The sequence below is a fragment of the Corylus avellana genome, chromosome ca7 (genome assembly GCF_901000735.1).
Source record: "Corylus avellana chromosome ca7, CavTom2PMs-1.0".
NCBI lineage: Eukaryota > Viridiplantae > Streptophyta > Magnoliopsida > Fagales > Betulaceae > Corylus > Corylus avellana.
The window spans coordinates 21,375,667-21,395,173 of NC_081547.1; the positions used below are offsets into that span (position 1 = coordinate 21,375,667).

General features: G+C 36.2%; 2 protein-coding genes across 3 annotated transcripts; one reads left to right on the plus strand and one right to left on the minus strand.

Annotated features, from left to right (window-relative positions):
• Positions 1 to 6: 6 nt before the first annotated feature.
• On the plus strand, positions 7 to 16,504 carry LOC132186071 (uncharacterized). The gene is made up of 11 exons (XM_059599853.1): positions 7 to 560; positions 1,691 to 1,759; positions 2,891 to 2,983; positions 4,121 to 4,242; positions 7,116 to 7,311; positions 8,431 to 8,606; positions 9,115 to 9,244; positions 14,012 to 14,172; positions 15,081 to 15,172; positions 15,296 to 15,392; positions 16,172 to 16,504. The coding sequence occupies exons 1-11, from the start codon at positions 240 to 242 to the stop codon at positions 16,215 to 16,217; spliced, it is 1,503 nt and encodes a 500-aa protein (XP_059455836.1). The 5' UTR covers positions 7 to 239; the 3' UTR covers positions 16,218 to 16,504.
• Positions 16,505 to 18,551: 2,047 nt separating this feature from the next.
• LOC132188382 (uncharacterized) lies at positions 18,552 to 19,332 on the minus strand. 2 transcript variants are annotated; one of them, XM_059602816.1, is made up of 2 exons: positions 19,011 to 19,332; positions 18,552 to 18,885 (listed from the first exon to the last, which is right to left on the minus strand). In XM_059602816.1, exons 1-2 carry the CDS (start codon positions 19,254 to 19,256, stop codon positions 18,685 to 18,687), a joined length of 447 nt encoding a protein of 148 aa, XP_059458799.1. In that variant the 5' UTR covers positions 19,257 to 19,332; the 3' UTR covers positions 18,552 to 18,684. The 2 variants fall into 2 exon arrangements, with proteins under 2 accessions (XP_059458799.1, XP_059458797.1); XM_059602814.1 differs by having other exon boundaries at positions 18,993 to 19,332.
• Positions 19,333 to 19,507: the final 175 nt, after the last annotated feature.

The window sequence follows — 19,507 nt, forward strand, 5'->3', positions numbered from 1 at the left end:
GATTTAACACCACACATCTTTTTGGTTCCTACACTTTCCAAACCCCATTTCATCCATAAAAGCCAAAACCTTTTTCATTCTTCCATGACCATTCCCATCCCTCTCCTGGACCGTAATTCCGGCGAAAAGACATGAACGAAATCGTAAATCACCTCTTCTTCTTCTTCTTCTTCTTCTTCTTTTGCTCTTAGGAATTTTATCGAACACTTTCTTGCCTTCCCACAACCACAGACACTTCAATGGCGACCACGTCTCTCTCACTCCTCCAACCTTCTCACTTCCCACCCTCTTCTTCTTCTTCTTCTTCTCCTTCTTCTTCTGCTTCTTCTTCTTCATCATCTTCTTCTTCTTTTTTCGGCTGGACTCATCTCCGGGCCCACCAGAACTTCATCTCTCTTTCATGTTCTTCTTCTTCTAATTGGAAATTCAATACAAGGGTCTCTGCGGGGCGCTTTAGAACAGTGGTTAATGCTTCCGGGGACTACTATGCCACTCTTGGGGTTCCCAAGTCTGCCAATAGCAAGGAAATCAAGGCAGCTTATCGAAGATTAGCTCGCCAGGTACTGAATTTTACTTGGGGTTTCTTTGTTTCTATTTTTTTGAGCTTCTTTAAAAGATATTATTGGGTTTACATTTGGTTGCAAAAAAAGGAAAAGAAAAGAAAATTAGAGTGGGCACCTGAACTATCATAGAATAGAAGACAATTATAATTTGAGTTTCTGGGGTTTTCTTTTTTGTTTATTCTTGAACGTTTTCTCAGCAGCCTAACAAAATGTGATAACTAAATGGCTTTCCTGCTTGTGTTACTTGCTTCGTTTATTAGAAGCTTTAGTGGGTATTTGAGAATTTCTGTAAGTTGAAAAACTCTCTTAAAAGATAATGTCAGAGATTGATTTTGGTAATTGAAGATATTCTGTGTTGTGTGTTTTCCAGTGTACGTAGGGGTGCCTTACGCTTTTAATAAAACTTGATTATTACTTATCAAAAGAAAGATATTCTGTGTTGGATAGGATATTTGGTTTTGATATTTACTTTGTGCCTGAGCATTAATTTGATGTGCTTAGCCTTGCCGTTGATATTTAGGTTCTGGAGGAGCTTTTGTGTTATCTCTAAGTGCCTATTTGTGTGTTTCTGCCAATATGTTGTTGGCTAAAATCTGATTTGTGGTCTCCAACTTACTAAAGTATTTGGTTTGGGTTGGTTATTCTGCTGGAAAGATCAATTAAATTTTAATTTATACTTAAATATTCAATTTATTGAAAATTTTAAAAATTATAATTTTGCAATTGCTTTTTCAATATTAAACGTGTTGTTTGGTTTTGCCAATCGCTACGAAATGGGTTCATGTCTTCATCAGACAGTCCTGTGCTCATATGTACAGACCCATTGCCAGCTATATCCTTGGTAACTAAATTAATGTGTGCCATGCCAGTATTTCAAGCAAAAAGGTGAGTGCCTCTGTAATTTGTGCTTTTGACTGATCTAGGTAGCAAAATGCTGGCGATGATATTAAATTTTTCAACAAAGCAGATATGTGCTCCTCTTTTTATTCTTGTCAATTAGATTTATATATTTACTGTCAATTTAATTCACTTTCTAATAATTTGGTTGCTAATGATGATCGCTAGAAGTATATATCTTGTAAGCTTTCCTTTCAATCCTAACTTTCATTTGTTATTCTTACCTCAAGTACCACCCTGATGTTAACAAGCAACCTGGAGCTACAGAAAAGTTTAAAGAGATTAGTGCTGCATATGAGGTAGGATCAGAATAAAAATTTGACAGTTTTTCATCTGTCTTCCTCTTTTTTCTTGACCTCTTCTTTAGTAAAACAATATGTTTGCTGCATCTTTAAAGCAAGTGATGAACTTTGTGGTTCCAGTTTAGGTGATTTCATCCATCCTTTTTTGTGAATGAATAAAGATTTAATCATTAATAAATTTCTATGGACTATGCTTCATTACTTTGTTACTCGAGATTTCTATTAGAACATATAAGAAGATGCTAGTTGCCCTCTTTTTCTACATATAATACTTGTTTGTCTCCCCCATTCTCTTTCCTACTTAGTGGAATCATTGGAAAATCTTTAGTTAGGCTTTGGTGACATATGCTGTATAACCCTGTAAGCTTTTCCTGGACTCATTTGGAGTGAGATCAATCCAGCATGTCTCTGCCTATATACTTTTCGCATAAGCATAATATGTGTTTTATTGTGATTGTTCATCGTCTCCCCCTTAGTTTTGAAAAATTGTAGACTTTGAAGATTGAATACGAATGAAGATTTGTGAATGGGGTATAATTGGGGAAAAGTGCACAGCAAGGAGCTTGCAGTGCCTAGTTTCTTAGTTTTCATGGAACATCTAAAGTGCGGCTACTTTCCTTAAATGTGGTTCCATATGAAAGCAAAAATTTTCAAGTTTTGGGTGTTCAGCATTCTATCCTGTTTTATTTATGGGCGTGGATTGGTTTGAACTCAAGTATTATGCATGTAGGTCACTATGTCTCTTGTTGTGGCACTAATGCTTTTATGTGTAGATATGCACAGGAAAAAGTTATAATAATTATTAAAACATCAAAATATGCTTCACAGAACAGTTTTCTTTATTTCCTCAACCATGGCCTTGCCTCTATCTATAATCTTACTAGTAATGTATCCAAGGCATATTTCTGGCTTTGTTTTCTTTTCAATGTTTTAATTCTGAAGCATCACCATCAGTTTTTTTTTTTTTGTGACTACTATTATTCGAGTTTTATGTACATGTTAAAACAAGGTTTCCTTTTTTTCCCCACATTGATGCAATCAACTTGCGACTGAAGCAAATTATCTCATCCAAATTTCTAAATATATTTATGATATTGTCTTTTGAATTCTGAAGTACAACGCTGTCAGGTGCTATCAGATGATAAAAAGAGGGCTTTGTATGATCAATATGGTGAAGCTGGAGTTAAGAGTACAGTAGGTGGACCATCTAATGCTTACACGGTACTTGATACAATCGTACTTCTCTTTTATTATTTTATCTTGCAAATAGTAACTTTGGAAGGTGGCATACACTTGAAGCATTGACAAGTAAGCATGTCATTGACATCATTGGGTGACATGCAGTATGCATTTGTCAGATTTATTATGGGGGCAGCATGGCCTCCATTTGGTTATTTTACATTCAGAATGTCAGGTTAATTTGAGAATAAACGTCAGCCAACAGATACTGTTTCAACTTCATGAACTTAGAGCATTCACAATGGGCTCTTTATATTCAGCTTTTCTCTAAAAATCTAACAAAACTCATGAAAACACCCATTTAACAAGCTCCCTTCTCTACTTTATATTTAACTCTCGTCATAGATGCTCCCTACATTCCAAGAGCCACAAAGCTAAAGTTATATAATTTTTTAAGCTTATTTTTTACACTCCTCTCTCTTGTTTATTTTAAAACTAATATAATAATAATATTTAACTAAAGTAGAGAAAGGTATAGAGAGTTTGATGTTTAACTCATTTTAAAAGTGGCTCTCAAATTTGATAAAGCGAATTTTCCTCCTCAAATTTAGCGTTTATTTGAGGAGTCCATTGTGAACGCTCTTATGTGTCAAGGATGTGTGCTACTTTCTCTAGAACTTTCGTCATATAGCTGCATTTTTAGAGCTCTAACTATACTAGTTGCTGCCAATATTTCTTCTCTCTCTCTCTCCTCTCCAATGTGGTGTTTACTGGCATATGGAAGTTCGGGAAAATTTTTATACCTGAAAATTTATGCAGAATTACTGACTGCTTCCACCCCCAAAAAAAGAAGAAGTGATTGCTATTCTTTGGCATGTGCTGATGGCCTGAAATGTGTGCCTGATTTTGCTTTATCATGTAATAAATAGGAGATGAATCTGCTTAAGGTTTCTCTTGCTTTCTCATCCTGATGACCTAATTTTTAAGCATGCCGAAATACTGACTGCTATCACATACTTTCTCTAGAAAGTTTGTTTCTTAATGTAACTTGAAAAAAACAAGTTTGAATTATTTTACCCTATTTTATGCATTGCATACTTTACTGATGACCGTGTCACAATAATCTGCTTGATGGTTATATTTATTACAGATTTAATTATTCTAATTTCCATTTTGCAGACTAATCCGTTTGATTTATTTGAGGCTTTTTTTGGGCCGAGTATGGGTGGATTCTCTGGTATGGATCCAGCTGGATTCAGAACAAGCCGTCGTAGTACTGTTACTAAAGGTGAAGATATACGGTGAGTGAAAATGCGATTAAAAGATACAAGTTGATCTCTGACTCCCACCGTTTCTTACATGCAACAATAAGGTTACGTAGTTGCTTGAGAAATAATATGCAAAACTGTTGTTTGTTCCATCTGTTTAGCCTAGCCATCTCAGGTCTCAAACATTTTTTTTTTTTTTTAAATTATGTATATATATATAGGGGAAAGTCCACATGCTCCCCTCAAACTATTACCTAATTGACAATGTCGCTCCAAACTTTCAATTGTGACAATGTCGCTTCCAAACTACCAAAAATTGTCAATATCCCCCTAATGATGAAAATACCCTTAATAAAATTAAAATAAAAAAATTCAAAAAATAAAATAAAAATGAAAAAGGGAGCGCAATTTTTTTTTTTTTTTTTTTTTTTAATTTCGTTTTTGTTAAAGAAAAAATAATTAAAATTATTATTTTATTTTATGTATCGAATTTATAAGGGTATTTTTGTCCTATTGACAAAAATTTAGGGTCTTTTTTGTCTTTTTACTAGCCTTGCGGGGGACATTGTCAATTAGGTGGTAGTTTGAAAGAGGTATGTGGATTTTTCTCGTGTGTATATATATATATATATATATATATATATATATATATGTTGTAAGCTCCTCAAGCCACCATATTGAAAAAATAACTGATTTATTGACTTCCATTTGCCAATGAACTATCATACTATTAGTTGCATTTAAGGTTCTTTCTCTAGATAATGTAACATAGTATGCAACTTACTACTGATTGGAAATCTTCGTTTATAACCCAGCTTCTATCATGCTCACTAGTTTTGTGGTGTAGAGAGAATAACCCCCCAGCCCGAGGGGGGTTCTTACAAAGTCGAGACACATTTAGTCTGGAAATTTTATGGAATAAAATGTCCGGAATTCTTTCAGTTCATATATATTTTTTAATCTCAACTACTCAACTTTATGGTTCAGTTCAGGCAGATCCTTTCATCCTATGCTTGTTAGTATGCCCCAACATAATGTAGCATTTTATTTTTAGGTGGCTATCTAAATGGAAATTTTGTCCAAAATTGACTGTTAAATTTAAATTTTCTTGCCAACTTAAAGACAAAAAGAGGGAAAGTGGAAGAAAAAAAAAATTGAGTGAGTAGGAAATTGAAGAAAAGGTGTTTGGCCTCTAACCGCTTTTTCTTTTTATTGCTACAAGGTGAGAAGTATCATTTGAGCTTGAACTTGTGGGTACCTCCAAGTGCTACCGTTGTGCAACACAACGCCACCCATCATTCATTGCAGTCCAACTATTGCCACCGTCAACCATCAAGCAATAGATGGCCACAAATTCTAATCAAATTTACCTCAAACTGGCTAATCTTTGTAATGAGCCTCCTAGGACATATGAGGTAGGTTTATGTAAGAATATTAGGAAGGGTTGGGAGAAGCTCTCTAGCCATACCAGATTTGAGGTGGGAAATGACACCAATGTTAGTTTTTAGCATGATTTGTGGCGTGGGGATATGGCTCTTAAGGACACCTTTCCAAATTTATATGGCATTGCGTGTGTGAAAGATGCTTTTGTTTTGGCACACTTATAGTTCTTGGGTGGCCCCACTTAGTGGAATGTAAGCTTTGCTAGAGCGGCTCATGATTGGTAGGTGGATGCCTTTGCGTCTATTTTTAGGATGTTGTATTCAGTTAGAGTGAGACGGGATGGTGAAGACAAGCTTTGGTGGGTCCCTTCCAAAAGAGGTTTTCTTCGTTGTTAAATCCTTTTACATTGTCTTGGTTTGCAATGATGGCTTATGTTTCCTTTGGAATAGTGTTTAGCGGACTAAGGTTCCTTTGAAGACGACCTTTTTTACTTGGTTGGCGGCCTTAAGAAAATCCTTACCATGGATAATTTGAAGAAACAACATATCAATGTGGTTGATAGATGTTGTATGTGTAAAAGGAATAGGGAGTCCGTAGACCATCTTCTTCTCCATTGTGAGGTGGCCAATGCCTTATGGAATGTCTTCTTCGGTCGATTTGAGTTGTCTTGGGTTATGCCTAGACAAGTAGTCAACTTATATGTGTGTTGGTGGTCTGTCAGGAGCGCTCAAAGTGCTACTATGTAGAAAATGGTGCCTTCATGCCTCATGTGGTGTCTATGGAGGGAAATAAATGATTAAAGTTTTGAGGACAGTGAGATGACTTTGGAGGAGTTTAAGTCGTTATTTTTCTATACTTTGTAACTTTGGACAACAACTTTCGTTTATCCTTTGGTGATTAGTTACCATGATTTCCTTACTCTCTTTTCTTCTTCTAGTTAGATGTTTTCTCATTTATACTTTTTTTATACTTGGGGGCGCCTTACATGATATCTTGATTACTTATAAAAATAAATTGTGCCTGCAAAATTGCTTCCTTATTCTTTTTTTGATGCATAATCATTAGTGTACCTTCCATATTCACTTTGAGGTGCACTCATGTGAATCGTTAAACATTTTGTTTTAGTTCCATACCTTTACTCTATCATATTTATTTCGGTACTTCAACTATTATTTGATCTATTGTCTTCCTTATGTCCTCTTCCCCTATTTTTGTTCTTTTCTTTGGGGGTGAAACATCATTTTATTGTTAAAAGTGGGAAATGGTTAGTAGGATTAGACATCAATGCCTGCTTATTTTGTCCAGATTGATGATATTGGCTTATTGAAATATGCATCACATAAGAGCATTTCTTACAGCTTATATCTGTAATATTCCCCTACTAATTTGTGGCTAATTGTCTTTTCTGTCTTGCGAATGCGTACTATATCCTCTTGTTCATTGGTTGTAATGTCACATGATGAACTTATTCTTAATTGTTTATTGAAGACTTTGAGTTGGCCTATGGTTGATATGTGTTTCAGTTATGACATCACCTTAGAATTCTCTGAGGCTATTTTTGGTGCGGAAAAAGATTTTGAGCTTTCCCATCTGGAAACATGTGAAGTTTGTGCTGGTACTGGAGCAAAGATAGGCTCCAAAATGAGGGTATGCTCAACTTGTGGTGGAAGGGGTCAAGTTATGAGAACTGAGCAAACACCTTTTGGCATGTTTTCACAGGTATCTTAGCACTGTTTCTTCCTGACTTTGGGTTTGTTATTGCTTCCCTTTTTTCTATGGTGATGTAAACTTTGAAGAGCATCCATTAGTTCAGATTATAAAGTAAATTTTGGTGGCTAGGTACATGGGATGATCAGGTAGTGCATTGCACTGGGATTAATGTATATATATTTTTTTTGTCTCTCTATGGATCAAGAGGTGGTCTATACTGATTTGTCCTTTGGTTTTTATCTGATGTCTCAGTGTCCAGTTGTTGAAAACCAAGTGAATCATATGTTTGGCGTGAAAAGAATTCTATGATGTTTTGGGTGAAGTTTCTTTAAAGAAGCATTTTCTGTGTGGGGTTCCTATTAAATGCTTCTCTTTCTGTGGGATACTGCTTTGAGCTGAATATTTTACTCCAATTATTTAGTGAAGTATAGAGACTAGAAAGTTTGTTATTAGATGGTGCTACAAGTGAAAAAAGACTCGAGTTCTCAGCTCTTGGTGGTGCTTGTTCACTCACATTGTTATTAATCGGATGATGCTGAGTTCTGTGGTAGACTTATCAGCTTGTAAGGATAGGAACATTGGTGGCATAGAGGGTTTAGCTGTGAAAAGTAATTCTTCCTTGTTTGATGTGGAGAATTTAGTTGGAGAGAAACACGGGGGTGTTTGAGGGCAAGATGAATATTTAAGTGAATGGAAAGATGAACTCCTTAAGGCCTTAGTTTCCTGGTTTTGACGTAATTGTCAGGCTCTTTCTTGATTTTCTTGATTCTCTGAACGTCCTAGTTTGGTTTCTTTTCCATACAGTTTCCCATGCTTTTTGGTTTGTTCACCTGTCTAATTTCTTTACTGGGTTGCACCGGTTTTTGTGTATTCTTTGACTATTATTAATTATTAAAAAAAAAAGAAAAAGAACTGGCTCTTTGTTAGGTTCTAGAAACAAGCATACATTGGTAATGCTGAAGTTATGAAAGCTAATATCATTCAGAAGACAAAGATGGGGTGGATAGTTGGGTTGATTTTCTGCCACTTGCATGTTCTGCATATATATTTTAACTTGTGTACAGTTTCTCAATTCAAGACTTACCTTTTCTTCTACACTCAACTTACTTTTCTCTCTATTAATATTAGGTTTCTGTATGTCCAACTTGTGGTGGGAATGGTGAAGTTATATCTGAATACTGTCGGAAATGTTCTGGTGAAGGACGTATACGTGTTAAGAAAAGTATCAAAGTTAAAGTTCCTCCTGGAGTTAGCGCAGGCAGTATTCTTAGAGTTGCTGGAGAGGGTGATGCCGGACCGAAAGGGTATGTAGTTGAATTTCGATTGTAGAATCTGTAACCTCATTTGGTAAATCATTGAAAAGATCTACAAGTTGTTGCCTTATTACAAATGCAAGGTAGATAATTTTTTTATTTTTTATTTTTTTTATTTTTTTATGAAAGGTAGATAATTGCCATTTATAAGTGTAGCAAATTATATATAATATAAAGTATGACCTAATGTTCCCATTGGGCATTAAAGTGCACTGCTTTCTTGGTTATATCTAACATCTTACATTGGGGTTTATCGTTCTTTGTTTCTTTTCTTAGTGGTATGTGAAGAACCCTGGCACCCTTGAGTTGCATCTTTCTCTTATCTACCCTCTTTTCCTCCTGAAGAAATATCTGACGTGTATATATATTTCTCCTCAGACATATTTAGTAGTTTAATTTCAGAGTTCATATTTTAAGTTTTATCCATACATGTGATTTTCTGGAAGCTTTGATACTATACAGGGTACATTCTCGGTAATTGATCTTGTCGTTTCAGCAGGGGCCCTCCTGGAGATCTTTTTGTATATCTTGATGTTGAAGAGATACCCGGAATTCAAAGAGATGGCATAAATCTCTCATCAAATGTATCTATCAGTTATCTAGATGCCATATTGGGGGCTGTTGTTAAGGTAAATTACTGCGTGCCCAAAAATATTGCTCTTATTTTTAGAAGTTAGATGTTCACAAGGGAGGTTGTATGAGCTTGTCTTTAAAACATCAACTGAAATTACAATGGAGGTCCAAGTCAACCAGAATCTTTTTGTGCAACAATACATGTGAACTGGGGTGGGATCTATCATCTTTTGTCTGCCTGACTGATCCAGTGATCCTCTGTCAACCTGACTGAATTATCTAAGGATGATTTAAATGAGCTTCTTAGGAGAATAATGTGGTGGACAATATTGGAACGGAAAGTAGTGCATTAACCTATCTTGCTAATGCTTAACATGTTCTAAATATTGTGAGCTAATAATGGGAGAGTCCAAGTAAAATGTAGATTCTGCCCAGTAATGCTTAATGTGAGCTAATAATACTTAAAAATCCTGTAATTATCCTGAATGTTGATTCTGATAACAGAATATGAGGTAAGGTAGATTTCTAGCTTGGTAACTATAATGCCTAAGTATGTTTTAACATGTCAGTGACTCAGTGTTAAACCATTGATAAGCTTACTTGTTAAGCACAAAAAGGATTGGTGACACATAGCCCTTCCGCTCTGCTCTTAACTTTTGAATCGATACATATGTCCACTTACATGATCATGATAATAGATCCTAAGCTATCTTATTATCATTGAATCAAAACCTAGTAAGAAGAATGTTTATCAAGAATCGGAAAGGAAGAAAGGGGGGAAAAGGACTACTTATTTAGAATCAAAAGGATTTTTATGCAAATTTTGCATGTCTGAGACTTTTGCTGCCAATGTTTTTCTTGATTAGGTTTTTGGGTATTTATTATTGCACTGTTATTGCATCTCCATTGCTTTATGGGCCTTGCATTTTCAATTTAATAAAACTTTCTTTTTTTTGAATAAGTAATTGGCAAATATTATTAAAAGTGTAAAGGTGCCCCTAAGAATACGAGAAGTATATAAGAGGAAGCACTTAACTAGGAGCAAAAAGAACAAAGAAATCACTATAACTAAAGTTAAAAGGAGAAACATAAACAGCTATCCATAGATACAAAATTTTGAAGAAAAATAACTTTATCTCCTCCAAAGTTCTCTTATAGTCTTCCAAACATCTGTCATTTATTTCTCTCCATAAATACCATAAAAAGCATGTAAGCACCATCTTCCATATAGTAGCACTTGGCGTATTGCCGATAATCTACCAACAAGCATACAAGTGGACTGCACGTCTAAGCATAACTCAAGACAATCCAAAACAACTGAAAAAGGCAATTCAAATGACATAAGCCACATCACAATGAAAAAGAAGATGGTCCATGAACTCTCAATTCCTCTTACACATACAATATATGCCCACCACAATGACATGGTGCTTCATAAGGTTATCCATGGTAAGAATTTTACCTAGAGCTACTGACCAAGTGATAAAGGCCACCGTCAAGGGAGTCTTAGTCCGCCAAACACTCTTCCGAGGGAAGCGGTAGCCTCCACTACATACCAAAGAACAAAAGAAGGATCTAACCTTAAACAACATTCTTTTGGAGGGGACCCACCACAACTTATCTTCACTACTTCGTCTCATTCTAGCTGAATACAACACCTTGAAGATTGAGGCTAAGACATCCATTTCCCAATTATGAGCCACTCTAGCAAAGCTTACGTTCCACTGATTGAAACCACCAAAAAACTCCAAGTTAACTGTGACAAAGGCAGCCTTTCCTCAAGTGATACCAAATAAATTTAGAAAGGCTTTCCTTAATGGCCACATCCCCACACCATTGATCGTGCTAAAATCTAATCTTGGAGCCATCTCCCTCTCCAAATCTAGTGTGACATGAAAAATTCCCCCATCCCTTCCTAACATTCATCTATAACCCCACCCCAAATGTACCAGAAGGCTCAATAGAACACCACCCACCCTACAAACGGCCAAATTCAGAGTCTGCCACCACTTTCTACCAAGCCTTGCTCTCATGCACGCAGCGCCAAAGCCATTTATGTAAGAGAGCATGACTGAACAACCACAAGTTCTAAATTCCCAAACCTTCCTCCTAGAGTGGTGAACAAACCTTGGACTAGCTAATCAAGTGATATTTGAACTCTTCGCCTAGCCTACCTTATAAGAAATCATGGTGGAGCTTCTCAATTCGGTTTGCAACATTCGCAGGGAGAGGAAAGAGGGACATGAAATATGTAGGCAAGCTGGAAAGTGTGCTCTTAATAAGGGTAACCATATCACCCTTGGACAAGTACATCATTTTCCAACTAGCCAACTGTCGCTCTATCTTTTCAATAACACTGTCTCAAATATGTTTAGCCTTGTTGGAGATCCCCAAAGGTAGGCCGAGATACTTCACTAGGAAAGAGGAAACCCCACAACCTAGAATATCATCCAACCCTTCCTTGATCAACATCTCTCACAGGAACCAATTTTGACTTGGTCAAGTTAACCTTCAAGCCTGAACCAGCTTCAAAGCAAAGAAATAAGCAACGCAGATGACGAGGATGATTTGGATTAGCACTATAAAAGATCAAAGTATCATTAGAAAAAAGAAGGTGAGAGCAAACAAACCCACTAGCATTACCCATAGAGAAACCACATAACCCCCCACTCATAGCAGCAAAAATCATTCTACCCTACGCGTCCATCACAAGGACAAACAACAAAGGGGGCATAGGGTCCCCTTGTCTCAAGCCTTGGGAACTATTAAAAAAACTGTTCACCAAAACCGAGAAACACATTGAAGAAATGCAGTGAGCTATCTAGGAGCACCATTTCCCCCCAAAGCCACACCTCCTCAACATATACTACAGAAAGTCTCAATTAACATGATTATAAGTTTTTTCTAGATCTATTTTGCTTAAGACCTGGCTCACCAAACCTTAATCTACTATCAAAACATTCATTGACGATAAGAACGAGATCAAGGATTTGCCTACCTCTTATGAAAGCATGCTGCAAATTAGAGATGATCTTCTCCAACATCATTTAAGCTTGTTTGCTAGCATCTTAGCAATAATGCCCCCTCATAAGACTAGTTGGGCGAAATCCTTGAGGTCATCAACCCTTAGAGTCTTCGAAATGAAGGCGATAAATGTAGCATTAAGGCTCCTCTTAAACTTGCCTCTAGCATGGAAGTCATGAAAAACCTTCATGATATCCTCTTTTAAACAACCTCGAACACCATAGAGAAACCATCAAGGCCCGGTGCCTTGTCACTATTCATAGCTTTCATGACCCCCCTCACCTCCTCTTCCTCAAAATATCTCTCCAACCAATTAGCCTCGACCTACTCAATAGAAGCAAAGGAAAGGTCATCCATCAATGACCTCCTACTAAATTGTTTGGTGTGCAACTTTTGGTAAAATTGGACAAAGTGCTCGCTAATTTTCGCCCGATTGGTAGAAATAGTACCATCAATCAACAAGGAGTCAAGGGAATTCTTCCTCCCATTGGAATTAGCCAGTGTGAAAAAACTTGTACACTTTTCACCCTCCCTTAGTACAACACCCTAGATTTCTGCCTTCAACTCACCTACTCCATAAGAGTTGATCTTTCTAACTCGCTAACAATTTCTGCCTTCTTCATTTTCTCCTCAATGATTAAGTCACTTTCTTTTTCAAATAAGTATTTCAAATAGGATAGAGTTTTCCTCCAAACAGGGTTGGAGGAATTTTTTTCAACCCAATCTATAAAAATGACATGTGCCATTTTTTTTAATAACATGGGAGATGCACATGAGTTTTTAATATTATTTATTCCAACTTTGTCCATACTATTAAAAAAACATGTGTATCTCACATGTTTAAATGACACGTCATTTTTATAGTCTGAGTTGAAGGAAGTTCCTCCAACCCAGTTTGGAAAAAAACTCTGTCATTTCAAATATTTAATGTTTTTTCCTGCTTTCTTCATCCAATGATATAGCTGAACCTTGGTCAACCTAAGAAAGTTTTTTGTAACTCCCTTGATGGTTGTTGGATGTATTGAACTTTCTCATAAAAAACCTCATGATCTTATATTACCATTTTCTATTGTTGAACAATGTTTTATGACATAAAAATGCCTTGTGAATGTAGCTGCTGAACCTCTCTAGTGGTGTAAGGTGGTAGGCAATGAAATTTGTTGTGAAACCAGATTTCCACAGCGGACTGGCCAAGAGCAGTATTGGGCATTAATGATACTCTTTAATCTGATGTAACTTACTATTTTCCAACCAACCTTGTAGGAATCCTCCAGCTTTAGCATTTTTTACTTATAATAATAATAATAATAATAATAATAATAATAATAAAAGGAATCCTCCAGCTTCGATTTCTGTCCATGAGTTTAGTTCAACTGAGACTCAAATATGGGTAGAGCCGATAAGACTGATGAATCTGGAACATGATTCGTCCTTTATATATGTAGCCTGGACAGGACATTGATTTATGATGTGTTTCCAATCTGAAAATTTCATGTTGGTTGCATTAACATAAAATAATTGCAGAATGCACAAACTGTTTTAGTATCTGTAGGGCCTCCTGAGTTTGTCTAATGAGATGTAACATAATCTGAACTACTACTCATATACCTTATGGCGGATATTTAGAATGCAGCTTCATGCATCCATACCTCTGAGCCCACTGCAATTCCACATTTGTAATGATCTTTTGTCATTGCCTTCTGCGATTTATTTCCTGCTGGGGTCTTTTCTTTTTTCCTCTCAATTTCTTGTTGGTCTGTATCCCAACAGAAATAATTGAATTTTTAACATCTAAGCAGGTACAGACAGTTGAAGGAATAACTGAACTACAAATTCCACCAGGTACCCAACCTGGCGATGTGCTTGTCCTGGCAAAGAAAGGTTCACCAAAACTGAACAAACCATCAATACGTGGTGACCACTTATTCACAGTTAAAGTTACTATACCCAAACGTATCAGGTACAGAGTTATTTTGTTTATTTGTTCTAGTCGTCTACTATTACTCAAAAAGACAAAAACTATATAGCTGATACTGTCACCCTTTCTATTGTTTGTGCATCCATCCAATGGTTTGCTCTTAGTTCCTATCTCTTATGCATCATTCTAGACTGACTCAAGTTAACTCATCCTTTATCCAAACAAAGATACATTGGCTCTGTGAGCCCTTTTTCAATTGATTGTTATTTATTTGAAGTTTTAATAAACTAGTGGATTGGTATGTTGTTTTTAACTTTCAAGGTGCAATCTCTATCATTGTTGTTTAAGGTTTTTCTCTTGGCCCTTGCTCTTATGGACTTTTGGTTTTGACTGTGCTAAAATTTTATATTGGTTTAATGTCGGTCCATGTCCAAGGATAAAGCTTCTCATTTTTTTTATTTTTTTTTATTTTCAGTTAAATACCAATTAACTTGGAAACAAAGTGCTTCAAAAAGTGTATATGAATGTGCTATAACAAGGACTTTAAGGCTGCCCATGGAGAATAAAATTTCAGATTTGATACGTTGTTCTGTTTTCTTTCTATTTATTGTTTAGGCTTCAACATGAGCCCCATAGCTTGTGGAATTCAAGCCAACCTTACTAGAAATTTAGAATGTCATATTAAACTTTGATCCAGTATCTTCCGGGTCCTCCAATATGTAGTTTTTGGAACCCCTCGTGGTTATGTTAGATTTCCTCCAGAGTAATCCATGCAGATTAAGATTCATGTTTAGCTTCTCATAAACATGGTTCCTAATGCCGAGAGTAACAGAATTCCAGTTTCTCCTTGTCAGTTTTGACTCACATCTGCGATCAATTTCTAAATCTATAAGTAATAATAGTCTGTTTTTAATCGAATTTTTATTCCACTTCTCTGCCTATATTTACAGTACCAAGGAGCGTGAATTGCTTGAAGAACTTGCTTTGCTGAATAGCACTACTAGCAGCCGTTCACGTACTCGTCCTAAAACTCGGCCAGCTTGTAAGTAATTCCATTTGTGTTTTGTGAGTGAATTTTTTTTCTTCATTTCCTTCTGTTTCTTGTAATACGCTTTTAAATACTCGGTATCTGCGTTTAACTTCAATTCACATTTTACTTCTGCAGCTAAAAGCACAGAAAACCAGGAGGGAAATGTTGCAGAGAAAACCGAAGAATCAGCAGACCAAAATGACATATGGAAGAAGTTAAAAGAGGTTGCCGGGTAATGGTTCTTCTCTCTCTCTCTCTTTATTTACTTAATTGAGTATTTCTTGCTATGATTTATTTGAAATTTCTTCATCTGTTACTACAAATTTCTGTGTGCAATTCTGTTTTACTATTTGAGACTATGTCGCCCATGATATTTCCATGAAGTCTTGCAAGGATATTTAGGTTTACACTGAATGATGTAAAAATGTATTTTTTATTTATTTATTTTATTGCAAGTAATATGAAGTGTTTTTTCACTATGAAAGAAGTTTGCATTGATTATAAGCCACCTGCAAGCACGGGTTTTCAAGCTCTAAATTTGTGATGGGTACATTAGTGATTCGAGATCCATCAAACACAACATGTTTGGTTTGGAAGATCTTCTAAGGGTTAACAGAATCAAATGATTGTAAACCCCTCTAACCTGCAAATCTTGGCATCTTTCCAAATATTTTTTACCATGTAAATTATGTACATTCAGGTGGTTGGTCTCGTGTTATCATCTGAATTTTTAACTTCTAGGTATCTTAGATCACATCCTTTAATTCACGGGTTTTTTTTTCCTTTACTCACCAAGACCTGATTGGTGCTTTGTGCTACCAAGGACCAAGACCTGATTCGTGCAAGTGGGTGCCATGTTATCTATTTGCACTTGCAATGCATTTTTGCATCTCTCTCATGCCTCTGTGTTTTCTCAATTAGTTTCTGTTCTGATGAATATATATGATTCATCAATATTATCTCCATCATTCTAGTTGCATGGCATTGGCTAAAAAGTGGTGGAACATGCAGGTCTGTTGCAAATGGAGCTCTAAGATGGCTGAAAGACAATATCTAGTCTTGATAGATTTATTAGGTGTGGTCCAAACTCACTATCACTTGCTTTGTGTACTACACAGATTGAATTGCACTCTAGTGGAAATTCTTTTATTTGTTTTACTCGTCATTTTTTTGCCAAATAATAAGAACTACCTCTGCACTTATTTTGATTTGTACCCTATGAGTAGGTTAGGTAGCAAAACTAGGAAATGTAGTTAAGATTTTCAAATATATATTCAAATTCTTTTGGAGGTCATGGTCACTCTAAGCAAGACTTCTGCGCCAGTTAAGGCTTGGTGTTTCTTTTGTTAAATGTATTTCTATTACTTGTTGGAAATGTAGATCTGCAGAATAAATTGCACCCCAGATGTGTTATTTCAAATCAGTTACTAAGGGGAAACTATACTTAAAACTCCGCTTTTCCTTGAATTACCAAGCAATTTGCAATGTTCATCGGAACCTTACAAAGTTGCGAGAGATTATGTTAGGGGCCTTTTTGAGTTTGGGTGCGAGTTGTTTGATGGGTCAGGGAATCAAGCCCAACATTCACGTTAACCTTATAGATCAAACGACTACCAAGGCAACAAGGCTTACAACTAGATCAATTCTAGGTTTAGGTTCTTATGGGGCTCTTGTGGTTAGGCACAAGGGAATCCACACGGGTGACGAGTAAATATGAAGTTTTCAAATTAATGTGTGGTAAGGTGTTTAGCGGGATAATTATCAATTATGCACGATGTGTGAGTGGTGCAGTAGTATATCATTCATAAGAAAAGAAACACTCCTGCATTTTAATCGATATCCTCAAGAATAATACACATTAATTATTCAATAAACAAGGAAAAAGAGTGATTAAGGGAATAAGATGTGATTCAGTGGTTGCAGAATAAGAACAACTAATTCTTTGGTACAGTAGCTAGTGACTATCTCCCCCCTTTTGGTATGGCAATCCTTTGGGTATTATTGTTTTGGGTCTTTTTGGTTAAGCTATTTGAACCCTTTGTCTTTTTTAGTGTGTGTGCGTGTGTTCTCTTTGAAGGGAAATCTCAGGTAAATGTTTTTAATGAGGGTGCTCAGTTAAGCCTAGCAAAATGGGTTGGTGTGTCGGGTTCGAGTTGACCCGCCATCCATTTAGCATCAACCTGAATCAGGGGTGGACCTACACAGGTCCATTTGTCCCCCCAAAATTTTAAAATTACCCTTAAAATTTAAAATTTGACTCCTAAAATTTATGGATTTTTATGAAATGTCTCCCAAAAACTAAATTTTTACATTTTGTCCCTTCAATCTTAATTGTCTAATTCCGCCCTTACTCGAATACAACCCGTTTAGATAAACAGATTGAATAGTAAAACCCGGACACGGAACGGTAAATTACTGGATAATTTGACACGACTTGCTTAACCCGTTTAAAATAATGGGTCTTGTCGGGTTGACATGACCGGATACGACCCGTTTAACTTACATATCATTTCGGGTTAAGAGTCGTGTCGAGTTGACACTACCCAACATGACCCGTTTGAAGGAAAAATGATGTAACATCATTGGCATTCAATAAAAGCATTGACAAATCACAATATTTATAGTGTAAATATGGCATCACTGTAGTGTTCATACCAACTTCCTAAGCAATCACAATTTCCAAATACGCTTTATTCTAACAGAAAAATAAAAAATTTATCTAGGACAACAGGCTTCCTTTTCTTTTTCATTTTTTTTTTCCTGTTATTTTTCAAATTGAAATTGAAGATGCAGGAATTAAATTGATGTCTATGTCAAATTGCAGACGTGATATTTGTTAATTTTTTTCTTCCCTGTTCATGAAACTTGAAAGTGAGTAACCTCTTGAACATGGATTGGACCGTATTCAAGTGACTCATTGATTTACACAATTTTCATTGATTAAAAGCCGTAGTACTCTGGATATTGTAACTTCGTATCACGTTTGCGAGTCACATAAAATATTACAACCCCTAAGTACTCTCTTATTTTGAAGAAAAAAGTCCATCTTTTCTTGGCGTGGCATTCCATAGGATTCGAGCCATGTATTTCAAATGGTTCAGGGGTTCAATGATGTTACTTGCCAACCTTAGCAACTTAACAATTTTTCTTTAGTGTTGACGCTTATTATTGATTTAAGAATGTTCATTTCCATCTTAATTGTTCGTTTTCCGTTTGTCTCCTTCTTTCAATGACTATATTATAATTTAATTTCAAAAATATTTTTGCTAAAACATCTTACAAAATAACAGTTTCACTTGTCACAATTTTAACACTCCTAAAATGTCACTTGTCATAATACTAGGCAAACAGTCCCTAATGATTCTGCTATATAAGACAATTCCTCTACACCTTCACGATAAAAACCCAGTCAAATTTTATTTATTGGATGTAATTTTTGTCTCATATTAAATAAATAAATATACAGAATAAGAATGTTTTAGAACATATGCTGAAAATGCTCTAAGCAAACCCAGAAGAGAAGACTAAGGTTCCTCGCTTCGTGTCTCTGCCCGACTTCTCTTGACCAAAAGAAAAACAGCTACAACAACAGGAGTTGATATCATAATCAGAGCCTGTACGAGGTTGGGTCTGGTTATTTCTGGAAAAACTATGCTTCCATACTTAATTACACCTCCACCCACAACTGAACCAGCTATCAATTTCCACAAATAATCCAAATCTTCCTGCTTACACCAAAGAAATGCAGCAAATATAATAAAGAAAGACCATTTCAAATTTGTTAAATCCACACTAATTAGTGAAATTATGGGTAAAAAAAAGGTAAATTTACCCAATGAAAAAAGGTGACCTGCGAGGAGGTGAAAGCGCCGGTTCTGTTACTGTCATTCTCTTTTTCCTCTTGCTCTTCGGTTTGGGGATCGAGAGCTCGGATGGGGAAAGACGTTTCGGCCCTTGTCCTTGAAAGGTGGACTGGGTTCTGGATGACGAACTTTAGGGTACCCATTGGTTTCTTTGAAGCAGGCTTTGAATGGCGGTGTTGGGACGCTGAGTAGCAGAGGTTGGCAGCTCCGGTTGCTGTGGCAGAGGCTGCCATATCCACCTGCTGGCGTGTAGGTGTGTGGTGGCCGTGTACACTGCTCAATTTTTGACACGCTACCCACCCAAATTTGGGTGGAGCCCAACCAAGATAATCCACGTTTCCTTTTTTTTTTTTGTACCATTTTTAATAATTAAACCGTGCATAAGATATTTTTTTGTGGAACTATTGAACTAAGGTATTGTTTGGTTTACATAATAGACTTTGAAATTGAATGACTTTTTTTATTTGATAGGAACCTATTCTTA